Source organism: Antechinus flavipes, chromosome 5, assembly GCF_016432865.1.
Source record: "Antechinus flavipes isolate AdamAnt ecotype Samford, QLD, Australia chromosome 5, AdamAnt_v2, whole genome shotgun sequence".
Lineage (NCBI taxonomy): Eukaryota > Metazoa > Chordata > Mammalia > Dasyuromorphia > Dasyuridae > Antechinus > Antechinus flavipes.
The window spans coordinates 183,822,640-183,845,558 of NC_067402.1; the positions used below are offsets into that span (position 1 = coordinate 183,822,640).

The 22,919-nt window shown below is 33.5% G+C and overlaps 1 protein-coding gene across 1 annotated transcript in view; it reads right to left on the reverse strand.

Annotated features, from left to right (window-relative positions):
- The window catches only part of PTPRO (protein tyrosine phosphatase receptor type O), a 112,040-nt gene that overhangs the window by 62,874 nt on the left and 26,247 nt on the right, over positions 1-22,919 (reverse strand). The window contains exons 5-10 of the mRNA XM_051962428.1: positions 21,200-21,643; positions 16,326-16,487; positions 12,923-13,122; positions 8,881-9,001; positions 8,369-8,562; positions 5,919-6,030 (exon numbers count right to left, since the gene is read on the reverse strand). Of these exons, the coding sequence (XP_051818388.1) occupies positions 5,919-6,030; positions 8,369-8,562; positions 8,881-9,001; positions 12,923-13,122; positions 16,326-16,487; positions 21,200-21,643 (1,233 nt within the window). The remainder of the gene's footprint in view (positions 1-5,918; positions 6,031-8,368; positions 8,563-8,880; positions 9,002-12,922; positions 13,123-16,325; positions 16,488-21,199; positions 21,644-22,919) is intronic.

The following is a 22,919-nucleotide window of genomic DNA, read 5'->3' on the forward strand; positions in this document are numbered from 1 at the left end:
CTGACTCTAACAAAAATTCCACTGCAATTTTTAAAGAAAACTTATCAATTGTCAGCCATGTAAACATAGCTAAACTCTGAATTTATCCTATGGTTGGTTTTTAATTGAAGATTAAAAGAATGTAATCTTCACATGAGAAGGCCATATTTTAGGGAACAATTGTACAGATAATATATAAGTACAAATAGGTTCTTTTCCAAAGTCTAGTATAATTTCTTTTTTTTTTTTAATCTAGTATAATTTCAATGAAGAAAGTCTGGAACTGGGATTTCTGCTGGAATCTGGAAGGCAGAAAGACTAGGCTCTTTCTTCTACCAAGCTCTCATTAATTTTGCCCCTCACTTAAGGGTGGGGTATTGAGTAATCAATCACTACCAATGAAAAGTCTTATGCAAATGAAGAAGTTTGAGCCTGGTTTCATAATTTAAACATAATTCACAGATAACAAATCTGTGAATGACACAGACTTCATCTTCTAATATGTTGTTCTTAGCATAATATAAAATCAGGGATTATTAATGAAAAGGATTTGTAATACTAAAAACTAGGTAACAGCACAGATATAAGTGAGAGAGGAAATGGCAATTTTCAGTGCACTTAGCAAAAACATTTAAGATGAATTATACATTTACTGGGTAACAATGTGCCTTGCATACAATAAGAACTTTAAAAATGCTTGTTGAAAATATGAAATTGTATTATATAAAGTACTATATAAAGCAAAAACCTTGAGCTAACTATATTCACAATGGAAGTATTCAAAACAAATGTGACCACATTTATTTCCTACAAGTTTCCTCTCCACCATCTGATAATTCAAGTAAGGAGAAAAAACATTTTGCTTACAATAAAAGTGGAAATAGCATCAAATTTAGATATCTAATTCATTGCAGATGAAGGCTTCAGATTGCTATACCATTTTAGCCCTTTCAAAAGTCTATGATGTTTCTGAAAAACCACAAGATGTCACCATTGTTTTGTTAACCATCATTTAGGACCTGTGTTATTGTTGCTGTAAATAGTTGCTTTCAGATAAAATTATATAATTGTGGATGGTTTCAGTGTGAAGGTTTTAGTAACCCTCTTCACTTCCTCCAAAAGGGAGAGAGATTTCTCACTACCATTGAAACACAGGATATTTTTCTTATTCTTCACTACAACCACATACACACAAAAGTCAGATCTGATATCCTGAAAGATTATACATAATTTAAGATCTTTATTTTGTTATAATGTGATACTATCCTATCTACAATAGTATCATATCCATGCATATTCATCAAATTGTTTGTAATTGGAGAATTTCTATTCTTGTACATTTCTTACAAGTATTAAAAATTAATAAAAAGAGGAAGAAATCATCAGAAGTACGATCAGCCTAAAAAAGCATTTTAAGAAAGCACATTTTCAGAAAAAATTTATTATATATATATATATATAATAGAAAGAGAGAAAGGGCCTCAGCTCTGCTCCCAATTTACTGAGTGACTTTGGGCAGGTCATTTCTCCTAATATGCAATTTAGTTTCTTCATCTTTAAAATGAGAGAATTACGGAAATATCCATGGGAATATATCTTAAGTACATCAAAGGAAAAAAAATTCTCATAGATTAAAAAAATCATAGCAATTACTGTGGTAACAACAATAAAATATCATTTTTAAAAAGTCAAATAGAAAAACTGGAAGATAGATTTAGAAATAGAAGGGATTTTAGAAGTCATTTAGTTTAGTGGCTCTTAAACTGGGGGGGGTCTATGTATAAATTTCAGTGAATCTATGAATTTGGATGACAAAAGTTTCATATCTGTCACAAAATTTTAGCTAATTTGCCATTTCCTTTTATTATACAAGTTGGCAAAGACAACATTCTAAGGACTTTACCAGTTTGCAAAAGGGATCCATAATACAAAAAGTAAAAGGGCCCTGATTTAGTTTAATCCTCTCATTTTACAGTGAAGAAAACTGAGACCCAGAGAAATTAAAAATGATTTGCTCAAAGTCAATAGGGAGTGACAGAGTTAGTATTTGAATTCAAGACTTTTGCATCATACTGTTTCATGAATGCACATTGACTGGGGAATGATAAGAAGGGAACAGAATAGCATTGCATTATAAAAATGATAGACATTCTTTTTTATCATCTTTGCCGATTTGATGGGTGCTAGGTGAATGAAATTTTAGCATTACTTTAATTTTCATTTCTCTATTTGTTAGATCTTTGGAACTTTTTTTTTTCATTTGGCTGTGGATAATTTGGATATTTTCCTTTGAGATTTCCTGTTCACATCCTTTGAGCATTTTTCAATTAGGAACAACTCTTATTCATATAAACTTGAATAAGTTCCATATATAGGAAATGAATGAAAATAAGCAAAAATAAAAAGGAATGCCAAATGTAAACAATTCAGAGAAATGTATGAGTATTTATATGAACTAAGGTACAATAAATCAGAGCTAAGAAAACAATATACACTATAACTACCTTAATGTGAACAGAATGAATGTGAAACAAAATTGAACAAAAAAAATTTGTATTGAACACTAGCCCTAGAATAGAGATGGGAAAATGTATCTTCCCTCATTTGTTGGAGACGTGGGAAACTAGGTTACATTTGCTATCAATTGCATTCAGTTTTAATTCATTTTAGTTAACTGTTTGAAGACAAGTTATTGACTATATCAACTTAGAGAAGGATCACTTAGTGCGTAGAGAGATGTATGGTATATCTAGAAATGATTTATGAAAACTAAAGGGCATGAATAAAACTTTTACTTTTTTAAAGGAGGTTAGACTAGATCATTTGAGATCTTTTTTTCTAACTTCAGCGTTTTATCATTTTCTAAATCTACAGTATCCAAATGTCTAGATTCGATACCTAAAAACTCTCCAGAATAATAAAAATGTGACTAGATTGAGGAAGAATATCTTATAAGTGGACCATAATAGACTTTTATATATTAATTTCCATCTCTAAATCCCTTCAAAATAATTTTATCTTGTTATAATTATTTTTATAAAAGAAATTTATTTTGTATACCTCTAAAATATGAATTTATATAGGCTTTACTTCCCCATTTCTTTCTACTTCTACTCCCAATCTAAGTTCTCTTTGAAGGGGTAATCAAACACTACAATAGATTTGTGATATTATTGCTGTGGACATTCCTTCCAAGATACATATTGCAGTCCATCCATGTTTGCTCATCTCCTCTATGTTCTACCAAAAGTTCCCAGGAATTTCCCTCCATTTTTGGGGTGGGAGGAGGGGAGAAGAAAGAGGGAAAGAAAGATTTTCTGTATTTCTTCTGACATCAGATAAAAACTCTACTGATTACCTCTTGGTTTTACCAACTTTTTTTCCCAACCATATTTAACTTTAATGACAAACTTAATTCTTGTCCTTTCTAGTTCTTACTTAGTGTGTGTTTCAGTCTGTTAACACCTACATGTGCTTCTTCATCGTCCTCTAAGTGATACTCATTCTTAATTATTTTGAGAGAATAGTGTTCCATGACCCACCTCCATAAAATAATATCAGCAGAACTTTGAACTCATTTAAAGAGCTTTATAATTTATTAAAAGGAATTCAACCCACTCTCCTATTAAATTCTGGACTCAATTTATTGTACATTTATCTAAGATAGAGACATAATGATTGAATTCTACAAGTAGTCTCATCTAACTTCATAGATATCATAATCTAAACAATAGGTATTATTCATTCATTCAGTTTTTCCTGTGTGGATAGGTAGATGCTTATACACTCTTTTGATTAGTTCTGAATCTCTTCCAAATGAGATCTCTTTTAAAGAGCATGAAAAGTAGTATTTATATACCCACAAATACTTATGTGTCTATCTGTCTTTCTACCTATGTAAAAGCCCACTTATCACTACAGTTGACATAATTATGCAATATGAGATCCAATCCATGGACTAGACTAAAACTTTTTAACATATTTAAGTCTAAGAGATTTGTCATCATTAGCTAGATTAATTAAATTGTTTAAAAGTAGATACAAAATGAAAATTTCACTCATTAAATAAGTAAAGCCAATTGGACATGAAATGAAAACTTAAATGGTAGATCCTCTATTATTAAAAAGTACCTTATTATACTGCTCTATTGCAAGGAATCAGTCCTTCATATTTGGAGTAAGAGCCAAGTATATTTCCATTTTGATTTTTAAAGCCAGCCATCTAACTAACAATCAGGAAATAATTCAGTGCCGCTGAGTCTTAAGGGAGACTGTACCAGATCTAAAATTGTATTATAAAGCAGCAGTTACTAAAACCATCTGATATTGGCCAAGAAATAGACTAGTTGATCAATGGAATAGGTTAGGTTCAAAGGACAAAACAGCCAATAACTTTAATAATCTAGTGTTTGACAAACCCAAAGACCCCAGTTTTTGAGATAAGAACGCATTATTTGACAAAAATTGCTGGGAAAATTGGAAATTAGTATGGCAGAAACTAGGCATTGACCCACACTTAATACTGTATACCAAGATAAGGTCAAAATGGGTTCATGACTAGACATAAAGAATGAGATTATAAATAAATTAGAAGAACATAGGATAGTTTACCTCTCAGACTTGTGGAAGAGGGAGGAATTTATGACCAAAGAAGAACTAGAGATCATTATTGACCACAAAATAGAAAATTTTGATTATATCAAATTGAAAAGTTTTTGTACAAACAAAACAAATGCAGACAAGATTATAAAGGAAACAATAAACTGGGAAAACATTTTTACAGTCAAAGGTTCTGATAAAGACCTCATTTTCAAAATATAGAGAGAATTGACTCTAATTTATAAGAAATCAAGCCATTCTCCAATTGATAAATGGTCAAAGGATATGAACAGACAATTCTCAGCTGAAGAAATTAAAACTATTTCTAGTCATATGAAAATATGCTCCAAATCATTATTAATCAGAGAAATGCAAATTAAGACAACTCTGAGATACCACTACACACCTGTCAGATTGGCTAGAATGACAGGGAAAGATAATGCAGAATGTTGGAGGGGGTGTGGGAAAACAGGGACACTGATACATTGTTGGTGGAATTGTGAACACATCCGGCCATTCTGGAGAGCGATTTGGAACTATGTTCAAAAAGTTATCAAACTGTGCATACCCTTTGATCCAGCAGTGTTACTATTGGATCCTATAGGAGGAAAAGGGACCTGTATGTGCCAAAATGTTTGTGACAGCCCTGTTTGTAGTGGCCAGAAATTGGAAACTGAGTAGATGCCCATCAATTGGAGAATGGTTGATTAAATTGTGGTATATGAACGTTATGGAATATTATTGTTCTGTAAGAAATGACCAGCAGGATGAATGCAGAGAGGACTGGTGAGACTTACATGAACTGATGCTAAGTGAAATGAGCAGAATCAGGAGATCATTATATACCTCAACAATGATACTGTATGAGGATGTATTCTGATGGAAGTGGATCTCTTTGATAAAGAGATCTAATTCAGTTTCAATTGATCAAGGATGGACAGAAGCAGTTACACCCAAAGAAAGAACACTGGGAAATGAATATAAACTGCTTGCATTTTTGTTTTTCTTCCCGGGTTATTTATACCTTCTGAATCCAATTCTCCCTGTGCAACAAGAGAACTGTTTGGTTCTGCACACATATATTGTATCTAGGATATACTATAACCTATTTAACATGTAAAGGACTGCTTGCCATCTGGGGGAGGGGATGGAGGGAAGGAGGGGAAAAATCAGAACAGAAGTGAGTGCAAGGGATAATGCTGTAAAAAATTACCCTGGCATGGGTTCTGTCAATAAAAAGTTATTTTAAAAAAAAAAGAGAGAGAGAGAGATTTAAGGGAGAGATTTTGCTACGCATCTCAAATTAATGCTTGTGTAACCACTTCCCACACAAAACACACCTGTTATGAAGCTTATAGTAGAACTGTCACAACAGCTCAATTCTGGCTCTCCCCATGTCACCATGGTAACCCGAAAGTTGTAATACCATGCTGGTAACAGATTGGCTATTCTCTGAAACAGGAGACAAAGACAAAAAAACTACTGAGAAAGAGGGAAAAAAATAATGAATATTTTGAGAACACAGGGATTTGTGGAGAGGTAGTTTTGAGGGTTTTTGCTGATTAAAAATAATCAAACTGTTTAGGGTTTAATTTTGCCTTCAGAATTCATCTGAAGCTTTAGCATCAGATTAAGAAAATGCCATGAAGAGAATTTACAGAATAATTTATAGTATAAATAAGGAAAGAGTCACCATATGCTCATATTCCATGCCTATTGAATATTCTCGGGAAAAAAAAGGTTTCTTTACTTTCATTTTCTTATTCCTCTACTATGATCCATAATCATCCCATTTGTTATCCTCAAATTTATGACTCTCCCTATTCTGTTTCTTCTTTATTTCCTTTCCTTTTCTTTGTTTGTTTCATTCTTTAAAAAAGGAAACAAAAAACGTTTTCTCCTCTAATTTGTCTTTCTTTGCTCTCTGGACTTCCATTTGTGTTTTCTACATTTAATTTTGTTTTTGCCTCCCTCTAGCTAATTTGCCATTTTCTACTATCATTCATCATACTATTTATTTTCCTGGTATTTTTCTTTGGTTTCCTTCTTTTTGTTGAAACTCTTTGTAATCCCTGGATTATAGAAGGCAAATACTGTTCATGGGTTTTCTTGTTAAAAATACTGAGATGGTTTGCCACTTCTTCCTCCAGCTCATTTTACAGATGGGGAAACTGAGATAAATGAGATAAATGATTGCCCTGGATCTTATAACTAGTAAGTATCTGAGATTGCATTTGACCCCAGGTTTTCCTGACTTCAGGCTCAGCACTCTATCCCCTGAACCACCTAATTGCTTCCTGTGGAGATCCTAGGCTCTGCTTCTTAGTTGAGTCTATACTAATCTACTTTAAATGTTATTATGACCATTAATCTATTATTAGGTATTAATTTATGGCTGGCTATACTAATAATGAACCTTTCCATAGTAAGTAGCTAGACTAGTCCTTGGAGAACAAACATAATTTAGTAGGACCTGCCAGAGCTTAGGCTTCATTGAGATAGCCTTTGGGATTCCAGAGTCATTTTCCTAACAGAAGGAGACAACAGAGATGGACATATGAAAGTCTGCATTTAACAGTAGAAATATTCACAAGTGGGTATTTGGGCACATTTTTAATTATTTTCCTGCCTCATTCTTCGTAAAAATCAGTGATTTCTATAAAGCTTTTCCCAAGGAAAACTTATGTTTGTGAGAGAATCAATAGCACAAGAATTGGTTCTGTGATGATGGTTGATGGTAACAATTCACATCCTATACTGATTGAAGATTTGTAAAGGACTTTCATTTTATTCATTTAATTACTTTCAAGAAATTTTCAAGTCAAAAAGTTACAAATTCTGAGTACCATCAATTTCTCAAACAGATTATGTTAGGTGTTAGGAATTTAGATTAGTTAGAAAAATATTATAGTTTCATTGCTGAACTGAGAAAAAAATCCAGAAGAGCATTAACATCCTGCAATCTCATATTTTATTAATAACTTGAAGGGCAATCTGAATTTTTTCATCCTTTCCAACATCAAGGAAGAAATGACAATGGTATGTAATCCTAGACACGGTACTTTGAGAATTTTTCCAGCCTACCTTTTTAGAATCCAGTGATAAAGATCATCAACTATTCCCTGAATGACTCACATGCATCTCTTATATCTTCCTCCAAAAATTAAGTATTATACAGTTTTATCATAAACAACCTAATATATTAATATCAGGTATATTAATACCCAAGATAATTTAGGGAGTACATGTTAGTATCACAAAAAAGAACTTTGATTAGAAAAAGAAAATTGCAGTAACAAACTACTTCAGTGAACTTATAATTTGATTTACAGATTTTTAAAGAACATATTGGGCAAATTGAGATACACACATACATATATATCTACACAAATATAATAGCTAGAATTTACTTTTATAGTAAATTATAAAAATGTACAAAGTATTTTATAATATCTCTTTTGATTCTCAGGACAGTCCTGGGAGATAGATACCATTATTATCCCATCTTACTGATGAGGAAACAGAAGCAGATAGTAGCTAAGTGACTTGCCCATGGTCACACAGTTAATGTGTAGCTGAGGCTGGATTTGAACTCAGGTTTTCCTGACTTTAAGTTCAGTACTCTATTCACTGTCCCAATTAAAAGTCTTATTATCATGCATATGTACACACACACCTATATATACATGTATGTTATAAGGTAAAAGTAGACTAAATCTTTATTGAATGAATGAATGAATCAATGAATCAAAATATGAAACAGTGTGAGAGTTTGTAAAGGGGCTATTACCACAGAAGCAGTTAAGGAGACAGTTGCAGCTATTTCATAGTAGGTTGTCCACTCTGATATCATTGTTGCAGGATTGAAATAAAACATTTCTACCACATACTTCCTGAATGCCCCTAAGTAAGGCCTGGTCCAGCTCAGAACAACGGCAGTCGGACCCAAAGGGTAGAGCATTAAATCCTTGATTCCAGTGGGGACTAATGTCAAAAAGAGAAAGGGGGAGAAGGAAAAGACAAAAAAACCCAGGTGTATTAATATCCTCAAAATTTTGTTTCAAAATTTTATCAGTTCAACAACTGATATATTCCAAAACCAAAGCTAAATATTTTAACTTTTTTCTTATAGTCATAATTGAGCTAATAATATTAATAATATAATCTACCAATAGGCAAACCAGTGAATTAGGACATCTTATCTATAACAATGATATATTTGTGCAAATCAGAGCCCCTCCCATTGGAATTTTGATCTGAGAAAGCTCAATAAGGATTTTAATCATGTATGCTGAATATTACCTATGGCAAATGTAACAGGATCTGAAGGTGGTCCAATCAAAGGACCTTTTCTTAGGTAAATCACAACCTGGTACTGGGCACCAGGAACCAGATTTTCAATGATGCTTTTGCTTGAATTAACCTGAAAAAAAAAAAGATACATTAGGAAGATTTTTAAAGTAGGTACATCATATATGAAATAGAATTGTCAATAGTATGCAGAAAGTCTCTGATGAATTACTTTTACTTATAGAATTCAGTGCCCTGTAGCTGACTTTTCAGTAATTAAATGATTTATAGTCCAAGGAATAATCTGTAAAAAAGTCACAGCTTTTAAATCATATGATAAGATATAAGCACTTGTGTAACAGAACTTTCAATGTCAATTGGAGCTAAATGTACTAGAGACACATTAGCTGTAATAATAACTAAATCTATTAAGACCACAAGGGTAACTCAACATCTTAAATTGATGTGTCATAAAGAGATCATGACGGTAACCAAAATCAGTTTCTGGATTCCTGTAGCTTCTCTTCTTTTAGACATATGGAATTGTAGAATTATAAGAGATTTTGGAGTTTAGTCCACTACCTCATTCTGTAGATGAGAAAACAGAGATTCAAAGGGCAAAATCCTTTGAGGCAAAATGTGCTAACATTTACATAGGGTTTTCTATGTACTAGGCATTTGCAAATATTATCTTATTTGATCCTTACAAAAACCTTTGGGAAGAAATGCTAATATCCCCATTTTACAGATGAGGAAACTGAGATAGAGTTCAAATGGCTTGCCAGAGTGACATAGCTAAGAAGTATCTGGGCTTAGATTTAAACTTAGGTCTGCCTAACTTCAGAATCAGCATTCTGTTCACTGCACCACCTATCGTGTTTCCCCAATAATAAGACCTATCCTGAAAATAAGCCCTCCCCTTACTGTGTTAGATTCCTCTAAAATAAGCCCTCCCCCGAAAATAAGCCCTATTGAGATTGCTACTGTAGTGAAGGTGATCCCCTGCACTACACACTACATTACGGTACCCTCTGTATGCACTGTTCCCCTCCCCCCACCCCTGTGAAACGCACGCCGCGCTCCGAGCTGCATCCAATCAGAGCTGCAGCAGTGAGTGCGTCATCCTGTTCTTCCCCAGTGATTTGCTTGCTGACGCCATTGAGAGCAGTGCTGCGGAGGAGAGCTGAGGCAGGACAACATAAAAACCCGGTATGTAAGCAGGAGTGAGGGGGCATGATGGAGGACAGAAGGAGCACTCAGGGAGCATTGCTGTCAATGTTCATTAAAATAAGCCCTCCCCTGAAAATAAGCCCTCTGGTGTTTTTCTGTCCAAAAAAATAATAAGACAGTGTCTTATTATCGGGGAAACATGGTAGCTACTCACTAGTTTGGGGACATGCCCTGTTTTGCCTTTTCCCTCTTCATGCCTTTGTTTGTCATGGATTTGTTTGCCTGGAGTGTCCTTTCTTATCTTCCCCCTGATTTCCTACCTCTTCTAACACTGGTAATTTGATCATATAATTCCTTCCATCTAGTTCTAAAGATTAATATGATTTGGCTGGAGATTCTATCATTTGATTCAGTGAGGCAGCCCCTGTTTGTAAGGGAAGTTAGTGAAAAAAACATATCCTTCCCCTCCTTTTAATGAAAAAAACATATCCTTCCCATCTGCCTCCTCCAATGTGGCCTTCTGTAAGGACCTCCATATTCCTACATGCTTCCCTCATTATATCAGTGTATACTATCAATTAAGAAATCAACAGTCATTTTATTAGATGCCTACTAGGGATAGGCAATGTACTGCTTGTGGTAGGGATTAGAAAATAAGAAGGGGGGAAAGTCTCAACTTTCAAGAAACTCACATTCTATCAGGGGAGATCAATACTTAAGTATAGAAAAAATATAAACCATTTGGTACTGCTAGGTGAGGGGATCAGAAAAGACCTCATATAGAAGGTAGTGATTGAAGTGGGCTTTCAAGGAAACTAAGGCTTCCAAAAGGAAGAGGTAATAATTGTGCATTTCAGAAATGAGGGACAATTGATGCAAAGTTCTAGAAATGGGATATTATGTGTTGATGACATCTATAAACCAGATAAGTTGGATCACAAAATACAAGAAATATATACATATATGACTGAAAACTGAATTGTGTTGTAAAGGGCTTTAAATACTAAATAGAGAAGTTAGTATTTTATCTTAAAGATAATAGGAAGGTGCTACAGTTTATTAAGCTGGAGAGTGGCATGCAAATAACTTTGTATTAGGAGAATCACTCAGCAGCAAAGTTCAAGGAGGATTAGGGAAGGGAAAAACTTGAGATAGGGACATTTATTAGAAGGCTACTACACTTATTCAGAGATTGATTAAGGTCGACACCAGCAGAATGGCCATGTTCATAGAAAGAAAGGGATGAATGTTGTAGAGATAGAATCAACAAATGTAGGCAACTGATTAATATAGTATTGTGGATAACAGTTGATCTGACATCAAACGACACAGATTTAAATCCCAGCTCTGATGAGGACTGCTTGTGTGACCTGGGACAAATCATTTACTATCCCTGAGTCTCAATTTTTTTATTTGTAAAATGAAGGAATTGAACTTAGATGTCCTCTGACATCACTTTCAGATCTAGAGCTATGATATTATAATGAGAAATGCAGGGTGAATGATAATGAGGAACTGAGGATGCCTCTCTGGCTATGAATATCAATGTCTATGATTCTAGTTCTATTGGAAGCCTTCATGAAACCAAAAAGAGTCAGTTAGTTGGACTTTTCTCAATATTAGGCCTTTTTGTTATTTGGGTTTTGGTTTCCTCATCTCTAACATGATTCCACTTAAGATTGATTTCATGATGTTTGATTACAGGGAGAAAATGGAAAAGGCATATTTGTTGTGTCAATTTATTAAGTAATTTGACAAGAAACTTTCTGAAAAACTTTACTCAAGATCACTGTAATAAGTCTTTCTTGTTCCCGTTGTTCTCTAAAACAACTCCTCCTAATGAGTTCTAAGGACTCATTGTGCTTTGTAACCCTTTAATGTATTTTGTGCTGTTGTTATTGTTAATGAACTGTTTTCAGTTTTGTCTTCATGACCCCTTTTAGGTAGGGTTTTCTTGGAAAAATTACTGAAGTGGCTGGCCATTTCCTTCTACTTAAACTACTGAGTTAAGTAGTTTAAGTGGTTCGTTTTAGAGACAAGGAACTGAGGCAAACAGGTTTAAATGGCTTACTATTCACACAGCTAATAAGAATCTGAGTCAGATTTCAACTCAGGAAGATGAGTCCCTTAGTTCACTCTACTAGGATTCAAGGCAAAAAGAAAATAGCAAAGGGGGGCTTTGAGCAAAGGTTGCTATGTCTGAATCAATAAAAATTATATTCTTAGCAACACCCTTTTCTCCTGATTGGATCAATGATACACTCTCCCCAATTCCACTGAGAAACTCTGGCATTAGGTTCCTTAATAGTAACAACAACAATAATAATATCTAAGATTTACAATGTTTTATAATTTGTAAAGCCCTTTACAAATGTTTTTTTTATTTTGTCCTCACAAGAACTCTGAAAGATAGATTATTACTCCCTTTTGCCATCAGGGAAACTGAAGGCAGTGAGTCTCCCAAAGAAATGCAGTTAACAAATGTCTGGGAGAAAATTTGAACTCAGGTCTTTCTGACTCCAAGCCTAACTGTTCTGACCTATATTTGTCCTTGCATTCCCTAGCATATAACCTCCTATCTTTCACAAAACACTATCAATAAGAACAGCCCTTAAATGGAATTGAGTCAATATTCAAAACAAGTCTCCTCAGTGGAAACAACAAATTTTAAGCATTTCAACAAAAATTTTAAAACTTCAATAGTACCAGACAAAACTATTTCAAGATTCTTCTAGTTTCTAGCTACACTACTCTGAGCCCATGGGGAGGGAATGAATGAAACTCAGAAAGTTATTATACCACCTTGGATTTTTGAAATTTATTTAACCCTTCCCTCCTGGAGTTATAGTCAGGTAGGTTTACACATTAGGATTTTTTTTTTTACCTGAGTACAATAATGTTTTTCAAGTCTTTGACTTTCCTTTTGTTTCTGGCAGGTTAGAGACACAACAGACACAATTGTGTTATTGTTGTCATTCTCTTGAGAAGATGTCCAGGACATTAAGGCAGTGGTTGAGCTCAAAACATTCACATGGACATGCTGAGGCTTCTCTGTTAATTCTTCAATCCATTCTCCCAAAGGACCTGCAATATTCAAGAGGGAGTAGGAACTATGTTGAGTAGTTCACACCAGGAGAGATGAAAGCACGTCAGCAATTGTATTTTTTCTATCTTCTTTTTCTCCTCTCTGTCAAAGGTTATTTCAGGGAGGTGAAAGGAAAGAGATAGAGAGCCTTTTGGACTGACTGACATCCATGTTCCTCAACTGTAACTTCAACACCTGTCTTCAAGGAATTTTCTCTTTAAAGAAGAAATGTGAGCTTCATTTCCATTGTTTATTGGGTTCTTGAACTTTCTTACAAAGCCCTAACTAAAGAGATAATGATTATTTGCATCTGTATTAATTTATCTGTTAACTAGATAACTGGAACTTCAAGAAGTCATTTTATCAATATTTAGAGCACTCTTACCCTCAGGATCTTTTGCAGATAGAAATCTGATTAATTTGAGATAGATTCCAGTTAGCTTGTATCTCAGTAGTTTAAGAACAGTTTAGGAATTTGAGGATAAATAAAGCAGCTGTGATTCTGTTGGATCTGAGGTAATCAAAAGGGCTGATTCTACAGACAGCCTCTATAGTAGGGACTACCTGAATGATATACAATCATTTGAAGGGAACTAGAATTTCCCATCGTCCCCATCTCTCTTCATCTCTGTCTGCTAGCTTCCTTGATTTTCTTCAAGTCTCAATTTTTGCTCTGAAAGAAGCTTTTCCTGTTTCTAATTCTTAGTTCCTTCTCTCTAAGATTATCTCTAATTTACCCAATGTTTGTTCATAGTAGTTTACTTATTATTTTTTCTATTGGACTGTGAACTTAAGAGCAGATACTCATTTTTGTTTTATTTTGTTTGGTCTTTCTTTGAATTCCAGCACTTTTCACCCTATCTGACATATAGTAGACACTTAATAAATTCTTCTTAACTTTACTTAAATTGCCCCAGACCTGAGATTACACCATTAGCATCATTCTCTTGTATTAGAAATTATTTTGAAAAATTCCCTGCTAAAATAGAGCTATATTTAGTTTTTGTTTTTTACAACCTCTCAGCACCTACTATGTAACTAGTCTATACTAACTTATGTGGAAGAGAAAAGAAAAATTAGATGAATGGCCCTTGTCTTTGATGTGTTCATAATTTGATTGAGGAGCCAAGACATAAAATAGAAAGTAACACAATACATGTTACACAGTGCAAGGTAAAATAAGAATTCCAAGAAAGGGAACTGTAATTTTACTGTAGAAGTCAGAGAAGAGCTCCAGGAAGAGATATCCTTTGAGCTGAGCTGCTGGGTATACTACATTTCTCAGCTGCAAGGGGTAACATTACTGTATTTGGAAAAGGTTGCAAGTCATCCTAATGCTCTTCACTTAAAATAAACCTCTGAAAATTATGCAGAAATTTTTATTAAATACAATGAAAATAGCAATTTCATCAAATTTGATAATGAAGACTTGGAGGATTGAAACCTCATAGCAAAAACCTCATAGAGTATCATTTCATTATTTGTTTTTGTTTTTGCAAAATAAATAAAAAAGATCTACAAACTTCTTTAAGCAATTGAGTGATATTTCCATCTCAAAAAAGTGACTGAATTGTTCTCCATCTCCTTTTTTCTATATAGAGCCTCTCTATAGGTTTTCGCTAAATAAATCCAAATTCCATGATTGGCTTTCTGAACAAGCAAAACAAATGACTTAAGACTTTCAAAAATTCTATAAATTTGGGAGGTTTGGCTAACAAAGATATTGTTTTTTAAATAAAGCATTTTGTGGTGTGATCTAGAGGGATCACTGTTCTCTTAACTTCCTTTGGGAAGTAAACCTTCCCTGGACTGATAAGTAGATTAGATGAACATTTTTGTTTTAGGTCCTCCATATTTTCTCTTCCATCAGAAATTCATTCTAAATACTGCTTAAAGGTATCTTCCAATAACTACTCTGTAGTTATCTTGTGTGTTTCCTCCTCTTTTTGTTTGTATCCCCATTACTTATCACAGGGTCTGGAACATAATAAAGTACCTGATAAGTGTTGATTATTATTATAAAAGTTTCACATAAATTCAAAGGAGTTCATAAGGAAAAGTTGGTTTCAAATGAAAGCATAGAGATGGAGACTAGATTTGCGATTTCATGGGTCCTGGAAACGAACAGATAAGAAAATTCCTTCTGCTAATGAAGCTCATCAATTTGAAGTCCTTTGATAGAATAGTAATATTAAACTTAAATTGAAAAGGGGGGTACCAATTATCCATACATAAGGATTCCTGCAGGCTGAATATTGACTTAGTTTTTTTAAAAAGTAAGACTATCTATGATTTATTGCATTTTTAAAATTTTGTTCAATATTTTCCAACTATTTTAATTTGTTTCCAGATGTGTTTAGAAATGTGTTTGACCTGGCCTATAGCACTGAAAAAAGCTAATTGACTGATCTAGAGTCAAATAGTCACTATGTTAAAGGTGATTGAATTTAGGTCATTCTTACACTGAGGATAGTTCTCTATCTAATAAACTAATAATAATCGCTCAATATTTTTGCTTCTCAATCATAATTGCCAACATGTATATAATTCTTTTAAGTTGCAAAACCCTCAATATATATGTTATCTCATTTGATTGTCACTATAGGTAGTGAGGTGGTGCAGTAGATAGAGCCTGGATCTGAAGTCAGGGAGAACTGAGTTCAAATCTACCCTCAGACATATACTCGTTGTGTGTCCCTGGACAAGTCACATACCATTGGTTTTATTGATAGTAAATTGGGGATAATAATAGCATCCATTTCAAAAAAGTTTTTGTGAGGATCAAATGAGATCATATTTCTGAAAATTACTTAACATTGTGTTTGGCTTTTAGTAGGTACTATATAAATGCTTATCCATCTTTCTTCCTTTCCCCTTCCCTACAACTTCATGAAGTGGATGCTATTATTATCCCCATTTTATTGACGAAGAAATGGAGGCTGAGATTTCCCCAGGACCACATAGCAAGTAATTGTTTGAGGCAGGATTTGAACTCCATTTTTCCTGTCTCCAAAGCGAGAGCCATTCACTATGGTTACCCAATTGCCTCTGCTAGATATTTTCTTACCTGCTAAACATCTGATGGGGTTCAGTAACTCCTGATCTTGTAGACTTCACAGGGTCCCCTAAGCTCAATAAATAATCTGAAGTATTATCAATCTTTTCCCTTGCATAGCTAACATTGTCTTTTGTTGGTACTTACTGATGTAAAAACTAATTGATTTGGCTGATTGACTTCCCCGAGTTTCACAAGATCCAGAGGAACTAAAAGTTGTCACAGATAATTTATATTTCCCAGGTTCATTCAGTTCAGTGACAAATTCATGTGCTTCCTCATCCACTGTCAAAAATTCAGTAGAGTTTTCTAAATCATAAAAAAGAAAATATGGATTTTATTGTGATTTGAGATTAAAAATTACCTGGAAAAAAATGTATTTAAGGTATGGGAACTGTGGAGCTCCTAATTAAGTTTATCAGGTCAAATATTAACTCTGTCCATCTACTTAGCTACCAAATTGATCTTTCTAAAGCACAGATCAGACCATGCTACTATCCCTTCCCCCAAAAGGGAAACAAAGGGATCTCTATTCCTTCTAAAACAAATAAAAATCCTCAACATAACTTTTAAAGACTTTCACAGTCAGATCTCTTTTTACCTTTCTAGTCTTATAGTTTTTTCCCCTCCACATACTCTATTATACAGTGATATTGGTATCCCATAGTTACCTGCAAAACATGTCATTTCCTTAGTGCTAGTGACCTCCATCTGTTAACGAACTCCTGTATATATCTTGTTTGTACTTAGTTGTTTTCATGCTGTTTTCTCCATTAAACTGTGAATTTTTTGAGAGCATGAATTATCTTTGTTTTTCTTTGCATTTGCAGAATTTAGCACAGTATTTGGCACAAGAAGGTGCCAAATACTTATTGACTTGATTCTAAGCAAAGGTTGACATAAAGGGATAATAAAGCATAGAATTCAAATTTCATTTTTATAATATGTGGATGTTCAAATCTGGAAATCTAGAAAATGAGGATATATATGTACATATGCATATATATATCCTCAATTTCTAGATTTACAGATATATATATGTGTGTGTGTGTATATATATATACATATATATGTGTATATATATATATGTGTGTATATATATGTGTGTGTGTATATATATATATATATATATACACATATATATATATATATTCCTTTTATCTTTTTGGCAAAATTACTTGTTCCAGATGGAAAAAAGTGAATATTTAGGAAGATTGTCAATATAATCCTCAATGAATAAGGAATGAAAATTAACCACAACAGAAGATCTTATTGCTGTTTTAGGATTCATTAAATAGCCTGGAATGTCTTTGAGAATATCTTTAGATATTTCAAGCTAGAAATAAAATATTTTCTGTCATTTGTGACAAGAACATCTACAGTAAAACTGAGTCTCCATTACATCAAAGTTCATTTCCAGCTGCTTACTTTCTCATTTGAAGTCATGATCTGAAGTTCATGTCACAACTAGCCTTCAAAAAAACCACTTAGCAATAGGATAAAAGGCTGATTGGGTTTTCAAGGGAATAGGCAGCAAGAAAGAAAATTCTGAGCTTTCTACAAAGATCCTATTTTCAGTCAAATATAGCCAAGAGCAGAAAAAAACAGAAGAGAGATGAAAGAAAATCTTGCATTAGTGATGGTCGGCAATATATTTTCATTTAGGAGTGAATCTCAGTTCTTTTCATTTGACAAATAAAACTAGTAATGACCAACTTATATAGCATTTGACTGATACCAATCACTTTCATATTCATTCCCTCCTTTGTTATTTAAAACTATCTTATGAGGTAAGCATACAAGTAATATTTTCTCTATTTTATAGATGAAAAAACTGAGGCTCAAAGAAGTTAATCCAAGGTCATAAAATTAAGAAGTGGTTCAAAATAATATGTTCTAACACTAAATCCAGTGCTTTTTTCATAACAATTATAATAATAATTATAATAATAGTTAACATTTATATAGTAGTTACAATGTACCAAGGACTGTGCTAAGTACTTTACAATTACCTCATTTGATTCTCACAACAATCCTTTTTTGGAGATGAGAAAATTGAAGTAGACAGAGGTTTCTGTCCAGAGTTACATAACTTGTAAGTATCTAAGCTATTCCTAGTTTTAGATCACTTTATCCATTGCACCATCTTATTCTCCCCACTCTATCACAAAAATGGTGACTCAAAGTTTTAGAATCATAGACATAGAGTTGGAAGGAATCTCTGGGTTACTTAGCCCTACCCTTTCATTTTATAGATGAGTAAACTAAAATCTAGAGAGGTAAAAGAGGCTCGTCAAGATCACATGACAAAATCAAGATTCAAATCCAGATCCTCCAACTCTAAACAAAATGTTTTTTTCTACTGTACCATGAGTCTGGGAAGGGATGGCTTAAAATCCAGAATGGGTGGACTATTCAGAAAATAAAGACTGAGCAAATCCCACAAGAAAGTGGATGGATGTTAAGAACAGGAGTAGCTAGGTGGTACAGCAGATGGAGTGTAGAATCTGAAGTCAAGAAAACTCATCTTCCTGGGTTTAGATATGGTCTCAGAGACTTACTAACTGTGTGACTCTGGGCAAGTCACTAACTCTACTTGCCTCAGTTTCCTCATCTGTAAAATGAGCTGGAGAAAGAAATAGTAATCTGCTCTAGGTATCTTTCCCAGGAAAATTCTAAATAGGATCACAAAAAGTCAGACATGGATAAAACAACTGAACAACAACAAAAAAGTCTTAATAATATTTGACAAGAGCAAAAAAAAAAAAAAAATTGACAAAAGCCGTGACAGGAAATATGGGCATCATATAAAGTTAGAATGGCAGTAAAATTTAAATTGAGAGATCTACCTACCTAAAATGTCTACTCTCTATTGAACTATATTAGATATAAAACAATATCTTTTTTTTTTTCTGGAATTTAGTTGCCAAGCAACCTTACCTAAGAAGAACATAGTCAACAAACTCTTCCAACTCAATCCAGTCCCTAAATAGCCAAAATATAATCAAAATCTATACACTAAAATTTATTTTTATCTACTGTGTGTCTCCTTTAAAAATAGCACTGTGAGAATACAAAAGATTGTTAAGAAAGGTGCTGTTGTTTAGTCATGTCTGACTGTGACCCCATTTGGGTTTTTTTGGCAAAGATACTAGAGGGATCTGCCATTTATTTCTCCAGCTCATGATGGAAACTGAGTCAAACAGGCTAAGTGACTTGCTCAGGGTCACACATTAGAAAGTATTTGAAGCTTCATTTGAATTCAGGGAAGATGAGTCTTTCTGACTCTAGGTCCCCCACTCTGGGCATTGTGGCTCCACCTAGTGGTCGTGATAATTATTGACAAGGGAGATACACTGTAGTAGTAGGGGGGGAAATGTACAAGTACAGTAAGAGAGGGGTGTTAGATTTCCTAATCATAAGAGATTTCTTGAGTAACCTTCTGAGGAAACTAAACTGGGCTTCAAACCACATGTGAGCCAAGCTATATCTATATATTTAGACAGAAACTATATATACATATATATAATATATATACATATACATGTGTGTATATATGTATGTATATATACCTTACATAATATTTAGATATTATTCATTATCTGGAACAGGAAAATCCACTAATTTTTTTTCTTTATTAAACAAAACAAGACTAACTTTATTTTTTTATTAAACAAAATGGGGTCAATTGCTTATTCTTTTACTAAACAAAACAGCATCAAATCCTCTATGATTCAGTGATATTGCTTCTTTGTTGTTTCTTGCATATAAGACTAGCTAACTTCAAGGACCTGCTCTGAATGCAGAGGTGTCATTCATATGACCTGTATGAAGACATATAACAAATAAATATATGCATTAAAATTTCAAAGAAGAATTCTAAGAACAAATGGTAGTATCAGTCAGTATGATGTTTAAAAAATAGTATTCAATTCTTTACTTAAATTAGTCAAATGTAACAGCATTGCCGTAATAAACAAGTGTGCTAAAATGGAAAACTAGGTACCAGATGCTGAGTAAATGGACACAAGATAGAATTTTAGTAGCTACAGTGAAAGTACCATCTGCTATGTCTTCCCTGCTTTACTTCACAGCTGCTCTGTGGAAAAATGCCAATGATGGGTAGCAAGGAGGGTAATGCACTTCAGAAAGAAAAGAGTAAGGAATTCTGTGTTCTGTAGACATGATACAGAACTAATAATTATCATGAAACTTGCCATCTTGCAAAGGTATCATGTGCTAAGGAAGAACATAATAGGGATCCTAAATCTGGATGCAAGAAAATAGATCTTCTGTCAAGGCTCTGTTGCCCCTTTCTCTAAATAATAAAGGTCAGACTTTTAATTCCAGGTCTTTCTCAGTTGTCTGATGGAAGTGAAGCAATGTACAGTTTCTAGGATCTATGCCAGCATAACCCAGTAGAAACAATAATTGACAGAATGAGAAGATATAAGTTATAGAACTGACTTTAAATAGCCATGTAAAATTGCTTTATTATTATTATCCTCATTGTTGTTGCTGTTGCTGTAACTGCTCTTCATTATTAATATTATTAGGCAAATAGTAATAGAGAGCTAGCCTCCAATTCTAGACAACCTGAATTCAAATTCTGCCTCTGACATGTATTAAGTGTATGTAAATTTCTCATTTAATCCATGAGATCTGCTGATCTGCAGTTTTCTCCTTGGAAAATTCCTTATATCAATGAAATCACAGTTTGCCTTACAAATAATATATGTAAATAAATGGTGTTTTAGACCACCAACATTGAAGTTGTATTTTTTTTTCAGATTGATAAGGCCTAAAGTTTGCATTCTATTGGCAAAGTCCTTGGTTACCTCCATGTTTCAATAAAGAGTCAAAGCAAAACCTGAGTAGAGTAATTTGAACCTTGACAATTTTTTTTTTTCTTAGCCTATGCTCCTTCTCTTCAGCAATGATTTCCTGAACTTCATTCTACCCTTTCCAACTTGTTTCCTTCTGAAATACATCTGAATAGTAACAAAGAATTAATATTTTACCTTCTCTTTCTATGCGAATATGGAACCCATCAAAGGCAGTAGGTGGCTTTGGGGGCAACCAGTTCAATATCATTTGCACAGGGAAAAAAGATAGAGGTGCTGACGTTGATTTCTCAATTGGACTAATGGTATTATTATTTTTATCTTCCCTGGGAAGTACATTGACAAATTCATCTTCACTTTCTGGCGTTACAGATTCATTATCCCACCAATATGGTTGGAGAGTTGTTTCCTCATCACTACTGTTAAAGTCTGGCCACCCAGAAGAAGTGTTGACTGAGGAAATTTCAGGAGGATCATCTGGAAAATGAAGCAATTTCTCTTTCTCAATAACATCTTGTGGTTTCAGGAAGGATTCCTCTGGGAAACTTCCACTCTCTTCTTCCCAATTATTCTTGTTCAGGTTTACAATTCGAACAGAGATGTTCTGAGGTGGGAAAGGAGCTGGAAAGAGAAATCTTTTTTTTTTAAATATCTTGTATTTTATTACAATAAAGGAAATTCTAACCTATTAAAGAATAACATGCACAAGAATTTGTGAGAAATGCAACATGGAGTGGTATCTTAATACATGAGTAGACTTATTGTAATGTCTAGATGCATTTGAGCATATTGAATTTTAAGATTTTTCAAAGATTCAGAAGTTTATCATCTGGTAACCACAATAACTAAAACATATTAACATATCATTATACTCATTTCTTTTCAAAGAATTAATTTGTGATAACATTTTTGTTCAAGTGGTAATTTGACCTTTTCCCTTAGCAAAGTAATATTAAAAAAGACAACTTAAAAAGAAAGAACTTGGCAGCATTTTAATTTTGATATAGAAACATTTCCTAGTACTATGTCTTTCTTAGAGAAAAGGTTACAACATTTACTTTTGGGGGCAAGAAACTGCTGAAGAGTTAAAATCAAAGATAAAGTCAGTAGATCCCTAGAGTATAGCACCTATAAGGGTTCAAGGGGGGACTTTTTAATATCACTTGCTATAACTGTATGTCTTAATGACAGCTAATCCTGTTATCTCCAGGTCATAGATATTTATGTAATAAATCAAATCCCATATTCAAATTCAAAACTCCTGGTGGACTAATAATATAGAAACAGAGATTAAATTTTCAGTCTAATTTAGTGTGGACAAATGCCTTATCCCAGTTTTGTGACAAGTATTAATAGAGACTTGGTGCTATACATCTAATTAAAGACAATTTTAAAAGATTTCCCAAATTGTTGAAACACAAAACTTATTTGAAAATCATGAAAAAAGTTACTTTTTTGGAGGCATATTGTATAAGGAGGATATAAGTGGAACTTCAGATAATTACAGAATCATAGCATGAAAGGTTTTCAAGTAATCTTGATCTAGTTCAATGTTTTCATTTTATTGATGAAGAAACTGAAGCCAAGAGAGATGAATTTCCTAGTCTAAAGTCATGCAATCAGTTAGTCACAGAGCCAAGACTATAATGCAGGTCTCCTCATATATATAATATAACATAATATAATATAATAAGCAAGTTTCATTTTACGGGTATAATAGATATATGAGGAGACCCGTAAGACTCATGAATAGAATATGGAGCAAGAAGAGTATCTTTGTTCAAAAGAAAAAAGACAGATAAAAGTGAGAGATGATGGATCAAATAACATTATTTAAGAAATTATATTCATTTGAGGAAAGCAAGGAACTGAAGTAGAAAACATGTGGAAGGCATTT